Source organism: Necator americanus, assembly GCF_031761385.1.
Source record: "Necator americanus strain Aroian chromosome Unknown Necator_2022.05.29.01.07, whole genome shotgun sequence".
In the NCBI taxonomy this organism is placed as follows: Eukaryota; Metazoa; Nematoda; class Chromadorea; order Rhabditida; family Ancylostomatidae; genus Necator; species Necator americanus.
The window spans coordinates 267,468-289,769 of NW_026986548.1; the positions used below are offsets into that span (position 1 = coordinate 267,468).

The following is a 22,302-nucleotide window of genomic DNA, read 5'->3' on the forward strand; positions in this document are numbered from 1 at the left end:
ATTTTTTACGCCGATTTGGTAGTATATACTTTTCGGATAAACTTCTATACTAAGCATAAGAACCGGTATGGTTTTCTGTTCTTCTCCTCAAACTCTCTTTTGCACACGTTTTCGAATGCACTTAGCAAGACGTTGGCGTTCGTTCGCGCACATAAAAACCATGTGAAAAATCACTTGTATGTGTCTGCTTCAAGAAAAAGAAAATCGGATTGTTCTGAGTTCCCTCTATTGTATTTGGAATTTTTATTTATTAATGTTGTTGTATACGTATATCTTTGTAAATATAGGTCTATAAAGCCCAATTCCCTTACCAATTTCTTCTGAAATTTGTGCAAACAAGTAGTGAATAATATGTCCAAAACTCTGCATCTCTTGGCAAAGCGTAGATGCTGTAATCGCAATCTCTGGTCAACATCACGTAGGTTAATCACTAAGCACTACAATTGGGCACATATTCTTTTGAGAAAAAAGGCCAGACAAAGGGGTGGTGCGATTGTCAGGCTACAGTTTGTCTTCTGTTGTGTTCGTTCTCTCGTTATCACTGCGACGTCGTGTCTTCATATCAGGTCGAGAAGTGAATTTCTCTTTGTCTACCGTTGCTCCTTTTTTTTGAGGGACCCATTCTCCTCTCGGGGGTTACATAGATCCTTCACTCCTGCCGCGAGAATACATATGTATTTGCAACGTGGCATCTGCTGTGATTTTTTGCCTCTAGTTCTTTTTCTGAGCAACTTTCCCCTAGTTGACGGAATTGTGCGCTCTGATGTAATGGAAGCTCTCTCAAGCACTTTCTCTTGTTTCATACTAGTGGTATCCATTCCATGGTACACTACAATGAACAATATCCAAAGAGATTCACAGGACTTCAAAGACAAATAAAAATGAAAGAAGTACTGAGGAAGAATTGACTGATTGTTCATCAATCGAGTACCTCAGTAGATCGAGAGCAGTTGCTGAGCACTGCACGGATACTGTAGCGTTTGCCGGTTCCCATGCTCTGCCCTATGAATTTCCCTCCGTTTAATTCGAGGCATTGCACGTCATTACAGTCAGGTCGTATAGAACAAAAACCCCATGGTCATCTCATGCCCTTAGTTTCGTCTAGGTGAATATATAACTTGAGGGGTGCAGTCTTTTAATTCCTTGTAACTTTGCTATTTTTCTCATACTGTCGCTGGCTCTGATGTTTCGGGAAGAGAAGATTTTGTGAAGTTCCGTCGAGGAAATGAATAACTACGTTATCTCTGCCCTATTACGAACACGTAGCCCTTTATTCCTACTTGTAATTTCGTATTTATGCCCTTTTGGAACGATTCCCTCACGTAGACGAATTGTACTAGAGAACTCGTGGAAATGACAGAAATTGGTGAGCAAAGGTCACTCCAGTGCATCGTAGCGTTTATTTCTCGCTAGACTACACACTGATCTGTGAACACAGATATACACCACAGGAAATACCCTCCGAACGCCACTATGCTGGAGTGATGTGCTTGTGTTGGTCACAAAACAATACTTTTTCTCCTCTTTGAAATAGAACTTCCAAAGAAGTCTTCCTAACTGAATGGCAATAACTGTTGTTCAGGGACGAGAAATCGATTTCTCCCATCGCTCGCCGCTCGACACGGATTGTTGTGTCGTTAGGACACGAGGCCACACATTCACTCTTATCTTTTACGCCGCTTCTGTCGAAGCATCAGCCCTTTCGGTTTAATCGAGAACAACCAATATTGCTAGCTCCTATTTTTCCGACTTTCCTCGTTTTTCCACATATCATTTTGTTTTATTTTTTCCTTATTTCAACTATGCTTCTTATTTAGGTAATGCGAGCTTCTAGGAATGTTCACCGTGCTTTTCTCCCTTATTCGAATTCTTCAAATTAATGCTTTCAGAGCACCGGTTTAAAATTGCATACTTGTTGATGAAAACTTAATTTGCCACTTAAAAACCGGTTTCACTCAACCTTTATGTAGAAGGACGGTGTGCCTTACTTTTGGAGAATTTCGTCCTCGAACAATTCCCTTCTAGTGATTTCCTGTTGGCGAATATTCTCCTAGCTGTTTACAGAACGCCACTACCAACCGTTGAAAATTTCATAGCCGAATTCAAGCCTTTTCTGTTTTTTCTTATAATCTTTTCATCCTTCCGTTTTTTCGTCGCAAATGGTCGACCAAAAATGGGGGAAATGGCTATTTCAAATAGTTTTTTTTTCTTGAGAATAATGTATCTATTCTGCGAACGAATAATAATTCGGTTGCCAGATCGGTACAGAGACGAGGCGCGAGAAACGCTCGAAGTGCTTTCGCCAACCGTGAAAAGCAGTGATGCCTCTAGAACCAGGAAGTACCTCACAAAACACGAGCGCACAAAGTCTGCTTCATGAGATTTTTCAACCCTTAAAGAAGTTATTTGCAATGATACGTTGCCTTCGTTTCTTTTTGAAAAATGTTCTCGATTGGTACGTTAAGCTCTCAAAATGATATGATGCCTCATAGAATTGCTTAAGAACATTTATAAGCGCCCTCCTAGTAATTATTGAACCAACAGATAATTTCCGAGGTTTCGGAATTTGGAAAAAAGTTTCAGAAAAAAACCTTAAATGCCATTGCATAAGAGTCATTGCATCAAAATTATCTTAGCTTTCTTTGGATAGTTGGTTTTTTTTTTCTCGAGAGAATTCGAAAAAGCTAAGAGGTTCACTAGATCTAATTTTGAATAAGCAGTTCTTTTTGGCCAGAAACGTTTCCAGAAAATGTGTCATTTTTGTTTCATGTATGTTTTTTGCAGAATGTATTCAGTGTGTAGCACTATGTGAAAATATGAAAAACTTGTGCAATTCTGCAGCTCGAGCATCGCACAGCTACAATCATCAGGTCTTCTGATCTTCCCAAAGGAGTTTCCTTTAGGAAGAGTTTTCGCAGGTTTTTTTTTTCATTTCTCCAGCTTCACATCGTTTCGGAAGAGCATGTGTTCTCTCTCTCAGTATCACTCCTAGTCCTATTCAAGCGACCAGTTTTTCGCAGAATGTACACCATCGCCTTCACGATCACTAAATGTGTTTCGATCGACATCAGCCGTCCTTTTCAAATAGAGCGACTACTTATTTTCCTATGTCCTCGACACATTTGAAAAATTAGATCACGGAAGTATTTGCGACGTGCACCATTGGGAGATTGTCTTTACGGAACCAGCAAGTGTCAAATGCAGCCAAATCGTTGTTGCCTGCAGAAGAGGTCGTGGATAGCCTCGAGCAGGCGTATCCGACGATGGATAAAGAGGCTCGCATAGATTTTCGAACATGCTTTCGATTATGTCTTGCCTGATCTATTAAAGAAGTATTGAAGTATTTCCTAAGGAGGTTCACCGTCGCTGTCGTCGCTGCTCAAGTGGCTTGCTCTACCCGTCTAGCACCGATCATATTCTGCATCGCACACGACTTGAAAAGATCTGATGTACATATCAACCGCGAAAATACGAAAGGTTTGGTTGGCCTTGGGGCGGACTCGAACCATTGATCGACAGTGCAGTCGCACTGCAACCTCTTACCAGCTGCGCTACATTGGTGAAATAAATAGGTACCATGGTGCATAGCGTGGTATGGTCATGATTGATGGGTGTACTGGTACTGAATCCAATCAAACTTCGATGACTTGACTAGATGGTATTTATTCCCATCAGGATGAAAGCGTATCTAGTACCACCACGCTTAACTGAGTTATAAACAGTTTATATCTTCATACACTCTAATACATACAAAGAAACCCTACCATCGTCGATACGACACCGATACATTGTTAGGTTTGACAATTCCGAGGAAGCAACGTGCAACAAACTCGTTGATTCAATATTTTGACGCATTCCTTGAAAAGCCTTTGTCTTTACGGAAGAAAACACAAGGAAGTGAACAAATTCTGCGAAGCAGACACTGGATTTTTCTTAATACGCTGTGACGATGTTCACGAGTTAAGGTTGAAGTGTTTTGGAAAATCACATACATTTATTGGAACTTCCTTATGGAAATCTTAAAGGATGAAGGATAAAGTTTCTGGCGTTAATCAATCCGCTTGGGATGCGCCCCCACGTTCACTTCAATTCAGAATCGTTTGAGGTTTACGAACGTGTATCCGGCCTATACAATGACTTGCGGTGACTAGCCGACTAGGATTCGAACCTCCGATCGATCGTGCAGGAAGCGGAACCTCTAACCGCTACACTACACCTGCCCTTATGGAAATCTTACTGGAAATTATTGGTTTGATACATTGCTATTCAATTGAAATCCGTCCGCGGATAAACGCATCACACAGCGGAGTAATTTTCCCGCTCGTATTAGCACTGGAATTGTTTCTGCAATACAGGGCTGGGTCCCGCATCGATGTAGTTAGGGAAGTGAGGGAAGTCATGTGAATTACTTATGATGTGATTTCTCTGATCAACAAAAGCGTATGCGTTTCATGATTTCTAGCAGGGTTCTCGTTACAACAGCCTTTCTTCATTATATTACGATCAACTAAAGGCAGCAGATCGCGAATCTGACGTAGTGAAGGATCCGCGGGAAAAGCAGAGACGGGATTGTACATTCCGAGGTGGTTTTGCTCATCTCTTCTCGTTGTGAAAAAGGGAATCCGCGGGAAAAGATAGAGGTGAGATGCGGGATCAGGGTAGTTGCGCTCATCTCTCGCTGATCGTCTTAAGAAATGATGTGGAAACCACTTTGGTTACTACAAGGTACGTTAGAACGATCCTCTGTGTACACGTTCCGGTCCCCTCAGCAGCTTATTCGTTGGTTTCACTTGAATAGGCCGGCGAGAAGACATCACTGATCTTCGACCGCTTGCACGTGCATAAGGGTCGTTGCAAGTGAAAAGCGACGTAGATTTTTACGACATCGGGAAGAGGTGAGCGGAACAACCACGGATCCTGCAATCTACAACCGCATTTCCAGCTTTTCCCGCGATCTCCCCCACCACGTCAGACTCGTGGTATGCTGCATTTAAGACACTATAACTATGTTATACTGTAAAAACTCCCATAGTCCAGACAACAGGTGCTTCGAATTTTGAAATATCTAGAGAATGTTGTTATAAATGCTCCTTTATGGTTTGAAGGCATCCCCCCCACGAATTTGTGGTGGTACGGGTTTCACGCTGGTAATGCTTATACGGTTTGGGGAAGGGGTGATTCCGCTCATTTCTCCCTGCATCACTCTAAACAGACGGCTTCGGAACCAGGCGGTTCTTTTTGACGTCCTCTGCAACGCACCACCCTTGCGCCTCGCCCCTGCCTGCCGTCATGAGAACTTCCCCACATTCTACGACTCCGCATAGGTATAACCCACAGGGTCCGTACCGTACCACCCCAGGATTCGTGGGGTGATGCCTTTAATCCGTCCCCTGTTTGATTCACTGCCTATTGTTCTCCATAAACGATAAACGCAAAAGCGTTAGATGGCGTATCGAGAGGGTCTGGGAGCTGTTACTTTCATTGTTTTTGTTGGGGTGCCTACGAGTTTTTTTTTTGGATGAAACCCTTATGAGCCTGACGATTAGACGTTATTACCTAAGAATTGTACATTGGGCAGCGATGAGCATTCCATCTCAGTAATTCGACATGTTTTGATTTCTTAATCATTTGTCACTGTGTGTTATGATTTCTTGTTATCGTGTTATTGTGAATTATTACTATTGTTCAGCATAGTAAACAAATCGCACTGCACCAAGTTGAAAACCATGATCCTAATGAAAGTTTCATCCAAAAATCTCGCAGGCACACAAATAGAAAACATAAAAGATAAAGTGAAGTATCTAGCGTTAATCAGTGCGCTTGGGATGCGCAACCGCATTCACTTCAATTCAGAATCGTTCGAGGTTTACGGACGCGTAACCTGCCTCTGCGATGACTCGCGGGGGCTAGTCGATGTACCGAGTCAGTGTTTTTATCCTCCCAGACAAGTCTGGTGCCAATCTGTCGACCCCGCAGGGATGATAGGCTTGGTTTGCACTACGGATTCGAGCGTTCGATCGATCATGCTGCAGCCACAGCGCAACCTCTTACAGACAGCGCCGCCCCGCCCCGCAGTAGGAAACGTGGACATAAGTATGCCGAGGTCCGAAGACACGAGAATGTTTGAATTGCTGCTTCCATTATTTTTTTTTTTGCTCCACAAATTAAATTTTTAATTTCTCTGGAATTTTTGTTCTCGTTCAAATGTGGTTTGTATCTGGTCATTTCTCCACCGTTCTTTTTGATATTGGATCAGTCAGAGGCTGCAGCTCTGTTCTCACTGATTCTTATTATTCTTGCTGTTCTTATTCTCACTGATTAAAAATCCTATGGTGCTTACACATTTACCCGTGTAGCCTAAGCTGCGGACTTTCTTTACGGTATCTCGCTGAGATTTTTCACATTTAAACCTTGCTCGTACGAAAAGAAATCCCAAAGAAAGCAAAATTTCAAACTGTAGCACATGATTGTTTTGGCTAATTCAAACGAGTTTTGGCCACATCTGAGCCCCGCAAACAGGGAGTTATACCCCTCCTTAATGTATTCTTCAATTTTGCCTTTTTCAAAAAAAAAAAAAGAAATATTGTTTGAGTCATACAGAGGACAATCATCTTGCTAAAACAACGGATTGGTTTCAATAGCATTTCTTCAGATCACCACTTGTATACCTAGACCTCTTCCAGTCTCTCCGTACCAATGGGAACATTTTTCCCAGTTTTCACATGCTCATGTTAATTACATCTATTCTTAACACAAACATTTCATCATCAATAATTTCTAAATTCAATTTGATGTACTTCCTGACATGATTTTTACATCTTTCATTCCACACTTCATGATTCTATCCTAGTAATGTATTTGCGTTTAAATTTTCTACTCATTTTCCATTATGTGATCTATTTCCTTTCAATCACTTAGCATGGCGCCTTCCCTTACAAGGAAGGAGGTATCACAACACAACAACAACAAATCAGCTTGGTTCGTAATCGGCAACAAAGTTTACGATGTCACAAAATTTTTGGATGAGGTCTGCTCTTATTTCTAAACTGTTTATTGAGTCATTACTCGATTAGCAATTTTAACCCTTTCTAGAAATGAATGTTAACGTTTTATGACGATACGCTAAGTGATTATCGTTTCAATAGTCCAGCTTCACTTTTCTTCGTATTTTTGAAAGCCAGCTCGTGCCTGCGCAAAGTTCGCTCCAATATTATTATAACCTCAGCTCCTGAAAATTTTAAGTGCAAATGAATCTGTCCTTACTTTTTCAATTTTGTGTCGATTTTTTGTTCCTATATTTCTATTACGAGTGCACTAAGTGTAATAATACATATTATGGGACGTCTTATAGATTTCATCGAAAAAAGAGATGAATAGGTAGCAGGGAAAGCGAAAGGCACTTAAAAAAGGATGAACTTTGACGATAAGTTGAGTGATCATTCATGAATGCCATAGTTTGTGCAAAAAAAAAATGAAGAGGAAAATTTTGAAAAATTAACGCAGAGGTCGCTTCAAGCTTCGTTGACATTGTTCGTTGCGGCTGAAAAATTTAACATACCACGAATCTGAGGTGGAGCGGATTTCAGGTGGAGTATGCGTATGCGGGGTGGTTCCGCTCATCTTTCCCTGCACCACTGCAAACAGCCGCCTCCAGAACGCTGTTTTCACACCATCTATTGCAACGCTCCACCCCTTGTACCGCCTCCGCCCTGCGATTCGTCAAAAATCAATTCGGACTGCCCCGATAGGCAGTAAGGGACGCTACGCGTGCAAGGGTGGCGCGCTGCAACAGAAGGCATCGTACAGAACAGCATTCAAGGGCCGGCTGCTTGCAGTGATTCAGAGAGAGATGAGCGGGACCACTCCGGTCTCCATAGTCTACGACCCCGTTTACGGATACTCCACCTGAAATCCGTACCACCCCAGATTCGTGGTATGCTACCTTCAAGGAACACGCTTGCCCATTTTGAGAATACGAATTCTTTTTAAATAACAACTCGGTTGTTATAAAACTTTGTTCGAAAACACAGCCATATGTTTCCAACAGGAATGCTACTATTTTCATTTGAGTTTTCGTCTAGTTCCCCCTTTTCCATTCATTACTCATTCATTTCTGAATGTTGATAGCTAATAGTTCCGGGAATTCAGCATCCTGGAGGTTGCGAAGTGCTGCTGGAGCAAGCTGGCGGTGATGCAACCGAAGCATTTGAAGACGTCGGTCATTCAACAGATGCTCGTCAAATGAGAGAAGAGTATCTCGTAGGAGATATTGTTGAAGTGAGATTTACGAGTTTTCTCTTAAATACGTGAGTTCTGAATACTCCGGGAAGGAATTTCTTTATGCTTCATTCAACAAGCGAATTTGGATAGCCTATTTCGTGGAAAATATTGCTGCAATGAGCTTCAGAAGCCCAATTTAAACACAACGTGTTTTCAGGGAGAGAAGCAGTTATATTCTTACGACAAAAAGACGTGGACCACCAGTTCGTCGGATAATCAACAGAGGTTAGATCATCTTTGTTCAGCACTCAAAGCGTAGCTGATCAAAATGACCAGCTGGAACATTCTTGAACTAAGAGCACACCAAGTTGACATTAACTGCTCTGCTTTAGAGGAGCGTCGTCGAATCCGTTGGAAGCATTGATTTACCCTGGTTTGATCGCCATTGTGGTTGCCCTCATATACTATCTTCTGTCCAATTAGATTCTGTTTATGAATCTCATTTTCACTTCATTTTCTCGCGTTTCCCTTTACTGGTATATCATAGAGAATGGATTTTGGAATACGTTAATAAATTTTTGATAATTTCACTTCACTCTTGCACATTCCTTTGCACAGTGATGGTCCACCAAGCGTTGTTCTACTCCCTTCTCCTCGATGGAAAACTAGTTCTGGTTGTTCGATCTTTTCGCGAAATCGCTCTTGAAGCTAGCTAACACGAGTGTTTTTGAATAAGCCAAATCAAGTAGATATCCAATGGAATTTCCAAAGTAAGGAGAAGCCAATTAAAAGCACCAGAACAGAATCTGGAAGGAGCAATCTAACGACATATTTTAATTATCAACTAAGATCACTGAATGCAGCGCAACTCTCCCACTATTTTTATTACTATGGCACAAGAAAAATGGCTTCTGATTCTGTACTTAAAAATCTACTATTTGTCTTACCTTATACCACTATCTTGCGTTCATTTTTCAACCCATTTCAAAGTTACTCAAGCTCTTCAAATGCCTTTTCAAGAGTGAGAAGAATTTTTTCATTTCCCATTTAATCTAGGTAGAAGCCCGATTCCTGACCGGCTGATTAAAGACATCACCCCACGAATCTGAGGTGGTGCAGATTTCAGGTGGAGTATTCGTATACGGGATGAGAGACTACGGAGAGGGAGGTAATTCCATCCACTTCTTGCTAATTGCCGTAAAAAACGGCCCGGAAGATGCGGCGCCGCACAAGACTGGCGCGCTCCAATCGAACCCTTTGTACAAAATGATGCGCCAAAACGAATGAAGCCGTATCTTCCGGGCCGCTTTTTACGGCAGTTAGGAAGAAGTGGACGGAATCACCCCCTTCTCCGTAGTCTCCCATCCCATATACGAATACTCCACCTGAAATCTGCACCACATCAGATTCGTGGGGTGATGCCTTTAACTCCAGACGAACTTGATGAAGAAGAAGACTTGAAGAACATTATCAGACTTCACTCCATCGACGTCACTCGGTTCTTCACGAACCCTCAAAATAGCTAACTCCAATTGGCATTGTAATATGATGTTTTTTGACTTTGCTCTGCAAGTCATAACAAAGTGTTCAGGGACATGCTGGAATGCCTTTATTTAAAGGCATCACCCCACGAATCTGAGGTGGTATGGATTTCAGGTGGAGTATTCGTATACGAGATAGTAGATTATGGAGGGGGGGGGGGGTGATCCCATCCATTCCTTCCTAATTGCCGTAAAAAAACGGCCCGGAAGATGCGGCGCCGCACAGGGCTGGCCCGTTCCAGTCGAACTCCTCGTTGAAAATAGTGTGCCGGAACGCTCGAAGCCGTATCTCCCAGGCCGTTTTCTACGGCAATTAGGAAGAAATGAATGGAATCACCCTCCTCCCCGTAATCTAGGACCAAGTATACGAATAATCCACCTTAAATCCGTACCACTCCTGATTCGTGGGGTGATGCCTTTAAAACCATCAGCCCACAGCCTTCTCACTTGATGTGACCATACACCTATTTCCGACTTTTTTCTATTATTCCTTTGAGGCAACGTCCGGTAAATTTTCGAAATCGAACCTCTCAATAAGCGGGAAGAGGCCGCATGCTTACAGTTTGCATACATTTGCGCAGTTTACAAATATCATGGTACGCATAGGCGAACCAACTCCCTTCAGAAGTTCTTGATAAACTATTGCTGGCTTGACCCGAGACAACTTAGAAATCAGCTTTTCCTCATTTTGCAAGAGCACGCATAGCCGTTTTCATAGCTTTGTTGTGTCGCGCGCGCCACACTATGAAGGATAAGAGAGCAGCATGTGCGGTCTCTTTACTCCTAACGATGCAAAGAACTTTTTCTTGTATACCTTTTGCTGCGCGCGAAATTCCAGCGTCACTTTGTTAAGCATATCAAACAAACACGATAAAGGCTTAAGTTAAAAAGTTGGATCGTTCCCCTCTACCTAGACGATCCTTATTAAATTACCCTCTCGTGATGCTCCTGAATAAGGAAGGAAGGCTAATCCACAAAAAAAAACAGTAGTAAAAGCAATCTTAAATGAATAGTAATACATGAAAACAATGAATGAATGACAAGTAAAAAGTAAGGAAACAATAAGGAAACGAAAGAAATGAGACTAAACTTGTAATTTAGCAATTGTGATATTCAGTTACGCGGCTAAATCAAAAATTTCTTTGAATTAACATCTCATACTATTTGTAGAAGGCAAAAAATAAAGTGCATAGACATTCAATTAGTGATTGTAAGGAAAAATGTGGTGAAGCTAATCATGCATTTTCTGCATACACATTAAACCGCGAGTGCCACTGAATGCGACAACTCGGTGCTCCTTTCCCATCGGAAAAGTCAGCACCAGTTGATCAACCCAATCGAGATGAATGACCAAGTTGGCACCATGGCGGACTCGAATAATCGGCTGAGCTGACAACCCATCGACTGCCCTACACCCGCCCTTTGATTATAGGGCTAACAAATTTAACAATAAGTTCAATGTTATCTACCAGTTCACATTTATAGACAATAGCGTTATTTCTACATACACACTTGAAAATACCAGCATAGATGAAGTTTTGTGAATAGTTGTTTGAAAGTTGGTTTTTTATTTCTATAAGTTTATTGGTGAAGAATTCTATTTTAGAGCAAACATTAGATCCTTAAAATTTCTGTGTGGAGAGTGGCTATCGCCATCTTAAACTGTTCAGAGTCGTGTCACTATTGCTGCCAATTTAACATATTCATATTAATGTAGTACATTACCTTACTATTTCATTTAAGCATTCTGACATTAGCTTCTGAATTCGTGCCTTTTCAGCATTTGGTACTACGAGTACTTTCGTGTATTCCGACATCAATCCTCTATTTATTTGTTGTTGATGAGCGGCCAATTTCGTGGAGTGATCCACATTTTTGTAATTAGAACCGGTTTCTAAATATTACTTCTTACACCACAATTAGGAAATGTTTGTGGTCAATGGTTACCTGAGGATTTCCGTCATGACAGGTACAGTTGAATATACTGAAATATTAACATTAAATATCCAGATAAAGGTAATTATAGCACCACTCATAATGTAATTGTCACGTTAGAACATATGTGGGTATGGAAAAGATATACTCAGTCGGTATGCACAAAAATATATTAGAATTAATTAAATTAAAAGACAACCCAAAATCAACTTGAGACACAACTCAAGTAGTCAAATAAAACTGAGTATATAAGAAAGACATATAATTAATGTGTGCCCTAAGGTATTTTAAGTATTTCCACTAGGTACGACAACAGATACTACGGTATATCCACATAAGACAATGATGTTCCTACCTACATTGGCCCTTTAACCTTTCTTGACTGCACGTACACTGTGTCGGGAGATTTCGAGGTTTATTTCTGTTGGGGTTCAGATACAATCCCATTACTACTCATTCATTCATTTAGGAGAGCCACACCTTCTACTAAAAATAGAGACTATTAGATGGGTATTACAAGAGGAAAATGGCATACGGGGTAAATTTTTCGTTCCGTTTTTCCATGACCCCTGTAGTATTAGCTGTTCCGTGAGGAGCAAAATAGGAAGTACCAACTCCTATTAGTAAATCTTCCAGAGTGAACATTAGAGATCCTAGAAGTTTCTATGTGGAGAGTAGCTATCTTAATTTGTTCTGAAACTATTGTTGCCTGCGGATGTAGGCCAGGTGTGAGGATGTGTGTTTCTCGGGTTTGAATATCTATAAATGACCATATTTATTATATTTAACATGTTCATATTAATATGACACATTACCTTACCTCATTTAAGAATTTTTCCATTAGTTTTTGAAATTCTTGCTTCAACGTTCGGTACTTCGACTACCTTTGTGTTCTCTCACATCACTCCTTGTCCTTGATGAAACGCAGAAAATCCTACATTTCACAATCAAAAACATGCTACATAAGAAGAAACTAACTGAATGCGCTTCCACGTGCTTAGAATATCAAGCAGCAAATGACTAGGATGGAGAATACAGCATAGGCAGCACTTTGGGGTTGTGTTAAGAGTTGATGAAGTCGGATTGCACGTTTGTTTGCTGGCAGTTTGCAGCTCAATGTAAATGATTTTCAAAACAATTGCCTGAAGGCCGTTTTAGAGTGTCCCAGTTACGTTACATAGAGAGCTGCACTTTTAAGATCTCGCACAGCAAGTCTGATATCCGAGCAGAGTCGATCTTTCGTCTTTGACTTTACTAGACGTATCAGAAAACTTCCTCACCTAGATCGTCTTGCAACCTCAGAAGTGGAAAGTTTCCAGTTGTCAACAGCCCACACAAAGTTACTTCTAAGGTTTCGATAATACGGAAAAGTTGAAGTATATAGAGCAAACTGCAATCAGATAAATGAGATACCGCTAGCTTTTCAGCTTTTCAATTTGACAGGTCTGTTCTTCCTCTCAGAAGCAGTAAAATAACAGCTTTTGCATGTCTAATTATTATGGAAACTAGTGTTTACAGAAAACAGTTCTGTAAACACTAGTTTCCATAAGAATTAGGCATGCCAAGTGGAAATCTGATGAGGTTTTATAAACGAATTTTAGTAATGAAGAATACGATACCATGGCATGACACGTACATACTTATTAGAATCCTAACAACAAGTACAAAACAGCAGAAAGACGTACATTTGTTTCTGGTTTATCCAGATTGGATTGGATTCATTCAGATGTTTCTTTTCTTTCTTTTGTTTTCTGCTAGATACATCCTCATCGCTGTTGCATTAAAGGTATCACCCCACGAATCTGGGGTGGTGCGGATTCCAGGTGGGTTATGCCTGTAAGGGTCGTAGATTATGGAGAAGAGGGTGGGCAATGTTGGCGCGCTCCAATCGAACAGATTGTAGATAATAGCACCCCGGAATACTCGAAGCCGCAGCTTCTGGGCCGTTTTTCACGGTAATTAGGAAGGAATGGACGAAATCACCTTCTTCCCCATATTCTACGACCCCGTGTAGACATAATCCACCTGAAACCCGCACCACCCCAGATTCGTGCCTTTCAACGAAACGAACCAAAAGAACGGAAAATACAAAAAAAAACTGGCGGTTATACCTAAAGAAAGAGCAACTCTAGCGACCAAGACACAAGTTAACTTGAGCAACAAAAAACTGTCCCGGATGCCAATTAACATCAATCCGCTTAATCTGCTGTTCCGATTGGAAGTTTAGAGAAAGCAAAGAAACGCGGCTTTAGGAGGCTCCTATGAATCCATCAACGAGGATGCTCCGCCATTGGAACAAGATATCACATTGACGGATTAACCCTGGCAAACCAAGCCAGATGCAATGCCCCTCTTTTACGGCAGAACCAGGACTAATAAGGTGCAACAAAAACATCGGCAAACATGGATTAAAACCTGCTTCTCGAATTGTTGTGAACCTCGTGCTGCACCATACTCGAGGCAGGCCAGATGTTAAACTGGATCGTGTCTAAAATGAAGCTAAGAAATTTCTCGAAAACAGGACGTTGAAGCTCTACGTTCAGTGGAATGTATTTAAGTCCTTGCAAAGGAACTTCAGGAAATCAGGCAGAAGAAAATCCTGGAAACATCACAAGCAACGAGCAGTCTTAAAGGCATCACCCCACGAATCTGGGGTGGTGCAGATTTCAGGTGGAGTATTCGTATACGGGATGGGAGACTACGGAGAAGGGGGTGATTCCGTCCAATTCTTCCTAATTGCCGGAAAAAACGGCCCAGGAGATGCGGCGCCGCACAAGGCTGGCGCGCTCCAGTCGAACTCCTTGTGGAAAATAGTGCGCCAGAACGCCTGAAGCCGTATATTCCGGATTTAATGCAATTAGGAAGAAATGGACGGAATCACCCTCCTCTCCACAATCTACTATCCCTTATAAGAATACTCCACCTAAAATCTGCACCACCTCAGATTCGTGGGGTGATGCCTTTAAGGAATATTAACGGGAGCTTCGAGCGAGTCGTGATCACGAGCAGGAGACTTGGAACAGAATGGAAGCCGATGGAACAGATTTCTAAGGCAGCGTACGAAACTTCCGACGTTGTGTTTCTGCAGAGTGGATTGGCGTAGGGAGGTAGTCCAAGAGTATGAATGCGACCGCACTCAATTTCCCTATAAAATTTAGAAAAACTTGTCCTCATTAACTTTTTTGTGCTTTTGAAAATCCTCTACTCTGCAGATTATTAATGCGATGGAATGCGACATTTCGCAACAACTCAGTTTGCGAGTGAGACAGCGTCAACTGCATATCGATTGATTTTACCAGGGATTCCGATGCGTATGTTCTGTCTTTCGAAGCTCTTCATGTGCATCGGAATCCCTGGTATTCGAGTGATCTTTTCTCTGTTCAGTTTGTTAGTACCGATATTCCTCCGGTGCTCGCCGGTTTCGACATTCTGTGGATTTTTCCGCTGAAGTAAGAGTAACGTTGAAGCAAAGTAGATAACTTCATTTATTTGATCCCTCTGATTATTCGTGATTTTTCCACTGATTCGTTCTTTTGCTTTTCAACTTCCCCACGACTACTTCTGTTGTAGTTAGGGTGCCTTTGGTTTGTGCTGCTGCTTTCGTACGGTTACCGTTTCTCAGTGCTCCTCTATTGTATAGTTTTGTAGTGTTCTCCGTGATGTCTTCTGACACCGTATTCGCGCTACCCGCTATTTCTTCGTTGTACTAGTCACATGCTGCGGGTGCAAAGTGAGTTTATTTGTTTGTATGAGACGTCATACCTATGTAATGTACAGTCCCTGTGTAGAAGGTTGTCACGCCACTTTTTTGTTCTCGAGTGAGCAGCAGATCAGAACACGTAAGATGACCGACCAACGTCTATCCTAATGACGAAATAATGCAGTGGGATGTCTAAGTAAGCTAGACTATCAAGTGCAAGCAACTCTAGAGGGCGCTCACAGCCTTCTTTCTCCATGTGCAGCCAACCCGCCACCGCAGCCACACGTAACCACTCAGTAAATGTGCAGTGTGTGCCCTGCTCACATATGGAGTTTCACGGCAAAATCTTGCTTCTTTCAATAAAAGCCTATATAACAATGATATGAAATTTATTTATGATGTCTTTAACTACCCTCTGACATATTTTGTGGTTTCAATCCAAAGGTCCCCTTCAGAACTTTTGTGGGAAATAAAAGAACTCTTGAATAGTACCGTGCTGCACCAACTGAGATGTGTAGTATGTTGAGATCGCATTTGTTCAAAGACCAGTGTTCTATTTCCCAGAATTTATGAATGCCCCTTGTCAGAGACTGACAGTTGATTTGATCCAGTGGGAAGGTCTCCAACGCAGGTAAGAGGTGTCTCCAAAAAAGTGTGTTCTGGGATGTCACAGACACGGAATTTCCTCTAGATTCGTGTTATACTACAAAAGACGTCAACATTATGCTTTTTTCAATAAACGGTGGCTAAACCTCTCTTCCCACAGTTGCACGCTCTTCCTCTTATCATCACAGATTTCAGAAACATGGTTCTGAAATGGAAGCGGAGCTCTTTGTTATCTTTGTCAATTATTTCTGTAAGTGACTAGGTTGTGAAAGTTTGCCACTATGAAAACGTTTCTCTGTGTGCGTGGGATATCTGGAAGGTGAATTTTCATGAATTATTATACGCCGTCTGTGAACAACGCAAACCGCAATCAGCTTCAGTCCCCTTGTCCCCTTGATTAATTGCAAAGTCCTATCGAAAATGTTCCATATTTTGTAGACTGAGAAGCTCTCTATTGAGCGACTTATAAGGTTTGGTTATTAATTATTATGGTTATTTTGCTATTATGGTTAATATGATTATTTTTTGTCATATTTTTATGGTTATTATGTTTATTTAATTTATTTTTTATTACGGTTATTTTTGGTTTAGTTTGTTCCTGTATTTTACATTTTCAAAAAAAAAAAAAAAAACTGGCGACATATTCCTCAATATATAAGTTGGAACCCAAGGACAAGTGGGTCTTTCACGTTAGGTTGAAATGACGATAGGTGAACAACAGAACACTAAAGGGAATCCTAAGGCGAGTAGAACATTCTTGACTGCTATCGAAATAATTGGTGTGTTTGCTACAATTTCGAGTTGAACGCTCAGCTCGACACAATTCAGAGATATGTTCTATTCGGTGTTATTTACAAACATTTTCTGGATGATTATCATGCTATATGATAACGCGCTTAGTCAGTGTGTGTGTGTGTATGTGTGTATGTATGTATGTATGTGTGTTTTTGTCTGTGTGTCACGAAAATACTGCACAATAATGCAAAGCTCTGCAACGGTGAGGTGCCGAACCATTCACCATTCACCTGATAGGCGAACACTCTACCTTTTATCCATTGTCCAAAGCTATGCAGTCATTTGCGTTGGGTTTGATAAGGCAAATTGGTTTCTCTCATGTTATGTATGTTAGTGAGGGTAAATAAACTTTTATGTGAATGTATACTTCTAAGTTTGCAAACTATCATACTGTATAACAACGGGCTTATTCTGTCACGTGTGTGCGTCTGTGTATGCGTGTGTCTCAGTCAAGAAATTCCAAAAGGAAAAGGAGGCGGATACTATGGCGTCGGTTTTGTGCGCTAGAGCCTCAACGCAGTAAAATTGGGTGAGACGGGTCGTACGGAGTCGAATTCGTGCCCCGAAGGCAGATAGCTGTAAAATGGGGTGCGACGGCTCCCATGGGGTCGGAATGCTGCGTCGGATTGGTGCGCGGGATCCCGAAGGCAGAATAGGTTTCTGTGGTTCCTTCACATATCTATTTCCCAGCATGTCTCCCTAACGCCTAACCTAACCAACATCCTTTTTCAGAAGGAGAAAACACACGTGCGAACGGCTGCTTAAATACAGTACATAGTAGCTTATAGTTTACACGATCTGACGTAGAACGTTATTTTTATCACTACGATAGTGATATTCACGTCTTCATGTTAGCATATCGTTCTTTGCTAATAGTTGAGAACGGAAAAAACTCATACTTCCAATAATGTTTCCAAATTGTGGAGGTTTGAGAGGAACGTAAAATCAAGTTTGATTGTTCTCCAAATATAGAACTGAGCGTTTAGGAAAAAACCGTGAAATCTTTCATCTATGCTTAAATTTTCGGGTAAAAAAATGGAAGAAAGCGTTGACAGAAAAAGCAATTCTAATTTTACAAAAATGTCGCTACTGTTATTTCTTATTGATCGGTGAAGGCGAGCGAAGCGATCACAAAAAAACTGTACACTGAACATCAAAACTCAGCACTATTTCCATTCTTTCCTTTATTTATAACCAGCCTGAAGTCCGGCTTTAGCCGGACGGTATAAAGGAAAGATCAGTTAAAAGGGTATATATATGTCTGTGTGTGCGAGGAAGTAACGGTTCGAATTTTTCGAATAAAAAAAGCCTCTTTTATGAGTTGTCATCAGTCTAATTTCCGACCTATCTGAGTTTTAGAGTATTTTACGGTACTCATGTTGTGATATAGTTTGAAGTTGTTTGCGATCTAAAAGAATTACAGAATACGTACACGTATGGGGTTAAATAGGAAATAAATATGTTTTCTATGTCTGCTTTTGTCATCGTTGCTATGTACTTCGTAACGGCTAATCATCGCAGTGAATCATTTGAAATTCGAGATGTCTAGCGTGACTTCACACACCGCTGTACCCTTTGACAAAAATATGTAACATATGACATCACCTACTGCTATTGCTGCAAATTCCATTCAGTGCATTTTGTGGTCGTCCCATGTCAGTTATGTTTTCAGACTGTGTACTTTTGCATGAACATACGCCTTGGTTTTTAGAGAAAAGTCGCTCAGCTCAATCGTTAAAGCACCAACTTTACGTACCAGTGTTGTTAAAGTGATGGAAACGAAACTGCTAACAGTAGAATGAATTGAGTCAATAAATTTTCAAATCTTTCATGAATAAATTGAGTCAATCAACTCAATTCTCATCCTTTTAATGGCAACAAACCAGTCCTACTGCCTCTTAAAGGATGCGAACCTGGATTGTTTGATTACAGAGGCACGAAGCAGAGTAGGGGACGGTCTCACAATAAGTTCGAAGTCGATGATTCCTTTGCGTATCAACTTCATGCTGCAATCTTAACGTAGTTACAATCGTTTCTCATCCGACGAAATAGGATATTCATTTCTTCTCCAAATGCATTGTTTTGAAAACTCCAGTTTTCTTTCCCTTCCAAATAGTTCCTCATTTTTGAAAGTTTAGCGACAGTTTGGCGAAAAAGAGCAAAGATTCTAGCTAAACCTACACCTTGTTGATGTATAAATTTGCCTTTCTGAGCTCCAGTCATCGGGGGAAGCGGTTGTTGGGAACGTAAGTTTGTGAAGAACTTTTCCATTTTCATTCAACAAAGTTCAGAGAAGAAGAAAGCTAATAACCATCAGAGATCATCACGGAGAAGCCAACATTTTCGGATACATTTTGCAGAGTAAATTTAAAATTTCGAGCAAACTATTCTTATTAAAACTACCATCTCATAACGTCCAACGAGACCTTAGCTTGACTGATATTCCTTCTCGGTGCGTCTGCGTGCATCTCAAAGGCAGTTTTTCTCCCTTCACCTTGTGAACGATAGGGTTTTGAAAATTGGAAGAAACAACTACGGGAGCTCATGCGTTCTGTATGCGCAGACATTTTAAGAAGTAGCGTTTGATTTCCAGGCAGCTATTGCGAGACCTACGCCCTTGTATGAGTGGAATAGTGCAATGCGAAAGATGTAGACGCATATCTCACCTTAGCCAATGATAGATCAGATCAGTGTTTCATACACGTTTAATTTTAATTCTATTTAATTTATTTTTTTTTAATTTTAATTTTGATCTACTATTCGAATTAATCGGAAAAGTTCAATAGTGACTAAAAGAGCGTTTCAATAGCGTTCCTTCGGTTTCTTGTACTTCCTTACCATCTATAGCAATCGTGCAAGCACCAGGCAGCATTTTTGAGCTTGTCTGCTATTCATCACAAAAAATTCTCCGGTCTATAAAATTTAGATTTTTAAGGGGGAAATCTAGTTAGTCGATAAGAAATGAAACACTCTTAGATCTCCTGTGCGATGCCCTGCGCCACACCGTCGCCTGACCATCGTGTTTATAATCCAACCACGGTACCTTTCTTAAGAGCAATTGGATTTTTTCTGAAAATATATCAACTTCTGATCAGTTCAATCATTTCGGTCAATACACGTTCTTGATGAAACTTGACTTCTCGACTCAGTCATCGTCGAAGCTTATGCAAGCCATAAGGCTGCAGAATTATTCAGCAATTTCAGCGAGAATTTTTTTAAGGTGTTATGATGGATCTTACGTAGGATGAAGACGTCGATTCAGTCCTATCTTATTCAGAAATCTAGCTTGTATGTATCTGCCTCAGCTCTTAAAGTCGATTGCTTAGGTGCACTTGATAAACTACGCTTCGACCTTACTAACTTACGCTGAGAACTGAGAAGGTTGGGTTTGCCAACAGTTTCTACTGCTTCTTTCTGCTGGAGGGATAATTCTGAAATCACTGGGACCTTTCGAATACTCGGTATTTTTCCAGACATTCTGAGTTGTGTTTTCGGAGTGTTCTCGAACTAAACTTAAGCACCGTCATAAATTGACGCTGGCAATGTTCGCTGTCTTTCATGCCGGCTCCCTACCGCTGCTGAAACAACAAGTGCCATTCGTCTCTCAGCTTCTTTTTCTCGACCTCCTACTCTGCGTGTCCGCCATCCACACACTCTCTCCTACGTCGACAATCACGCCTCCTCCTCAGGCATTGGTAGTGTGTAAAATAGTGTTGCCGTGCTCGACGAGCTTGCTTTATTCAAACTTAGCGCTTATCCTTCACCAGCCATCCAATGGCTCCTATCGGTCGTCTTCAAACAGGACTTCATTAGTGGGGTGTACGCATATGTGCGGCTTGTACAGATCGAATAAGGATCAACCTCCTTTGTTTCCTTCGAAGTGCCCTAAAAAGTGTTTTATGTATGTGGGAGGATTTCCAGTTCCAGTTTCACCCAAACCACCTAATTTCATGAATCATTTCTCGCTCCCTTATTAATGGCCCAGCTGTATAAACCTCTGTTTCGAGGCGCTTCGACAACCGCACCCGACAAGATCCTGAGATAAGCCAGGGGATTTCCTTGACATCTCTTTGCATTGGTTATCTCCGCACTTTTATTTCTTCCACACCTTAGCTTTGATGCCAAAATCCGATTATCCCATTAAAGGTTGTTATATTTGCTGGTGCACTTTCTTTGTTTACAGAAGTTCAGAGTGACTACCAAAATCACGTAAGTGAGACTCTTCATATTTTGAGGATTATTCACAGCAGGATCTCTCACCAGACTTCGTAACAAGGTTCTTCCTCGATACTTCTAAAACTATCCAATTGTCAACGTCTCTTTTTAACCTATTTGGAGTACAAAGGGTGCAAATCAGTGCCCATGCCATGATTGTCAATACATAGATGCTTCGTTAAATATGGGTGGGTGGTGAGGGCGAATTTGCGGCTCTCTCTTTTTCATAATATTTACACATAAACTACACGCACACTAGGACTTTTTCAGAGTCAAATCTATACTCCACGTTTGCCCTATAAGTTTTAGGATCGGTTTTAGTTCGGTTAGGATCGATCTTTTTATCTCAGAAATTAAAAGAAAAAAGAAGACATCTATGTTGAGAAAACTATATCTGCCACAGCTCATAAAATATTCATCAGTACAAGAATTAGTACATATCAGATTACGCACCAGAATCCTAGCCCTGTGAGCAAAAAATGCATCATAGGGTTGCTTTCGCTAGCATTGTTGCCTTTCGTAGAGTATTTGATGAATCTATCAGAATCCTAAATGATTAGCAACGCACACCCGTTTTACGAGCCCTTAAACATTCGCATAGTTACAAACAACACCAAAACAATTTTTAAAAAATGAACAAACAGCCGTAGAAAGTAGTTGGAAATTTCAGGAACTTTCTCCACTTTCTGCTCAACAACATGTTAGTCAGGTTTCAGAAGAAAAAAGAACCGTTCAGTGATTGAATCCACATAAACTTTTAATTCTCAGTCGTTTTAGTTAACAATTGGAAGGAATTGCCTTGTACCGTACCACTGTTGCAGTATAGTTATGATTAGCTTTTCTTGAAGATGTCCCCTATATACTCCCCCAATTGCATGCTGTCCAACTATGCTTCACCTTACACTCTCTGAGGTGTAGCTACGAGGGTTCTCAACCTATTGATAACCTGTGTTATAACCCAGATGGGTGGTTGTAGTGTAGCTGTTAGAGGTTCCGCTTCCTGCACGATCGATTGGAGGTTCGAATTCGCCCTAGTACTCACCAAACCTTTTACTCCTTCGAGGTCGATAAGTTGATGCCGAACCTGTCTGGGAGGATAAAAACACTGACTCGACACATCGGTATACCATTGTATTGTAAGGCAGCACGCGGTTTCATAAACTTCAAACGAATTCTAAACTGAAATCTAACGTCCACGCGCTTCCCCAGAAGGATAGGGTCAACGCCGTACATCTTATCTTCTATCCTTTAAAGTCGGCGCCAAATGTGTTCAACTGGGTGAGTGCGATG

General features: G+C 41.1%; 1 protein-coding gene across 1 annotated transcript; it reads left to right on the forward strand.

The window, feature by feature from the left end:
* Positions 1-6,919: 6,919 nt before the first annotated feature.
* RB195_026482 (uncharacterized protein) lies at positions 6,920-8,703 on the forward strand (the record flags this gene model as incomplete). The annotated part of the gene is made up of 4 exons (XM_013435522.2): positions 6,920-7,027; positions 8,149-8,277; positions 8,438-8,505; positions 8,613-8,703. The coding sequence occupies 4 exons, from the start codon at positions 6,920-6,922 to the stop codon at positions 8,701-8,703; spliced, it is 396 nt and encodes a 131-aa protein (XP_013290976.1).
* Positions 8,704-22,302: the final 13,599 nt, after the last annotated feature.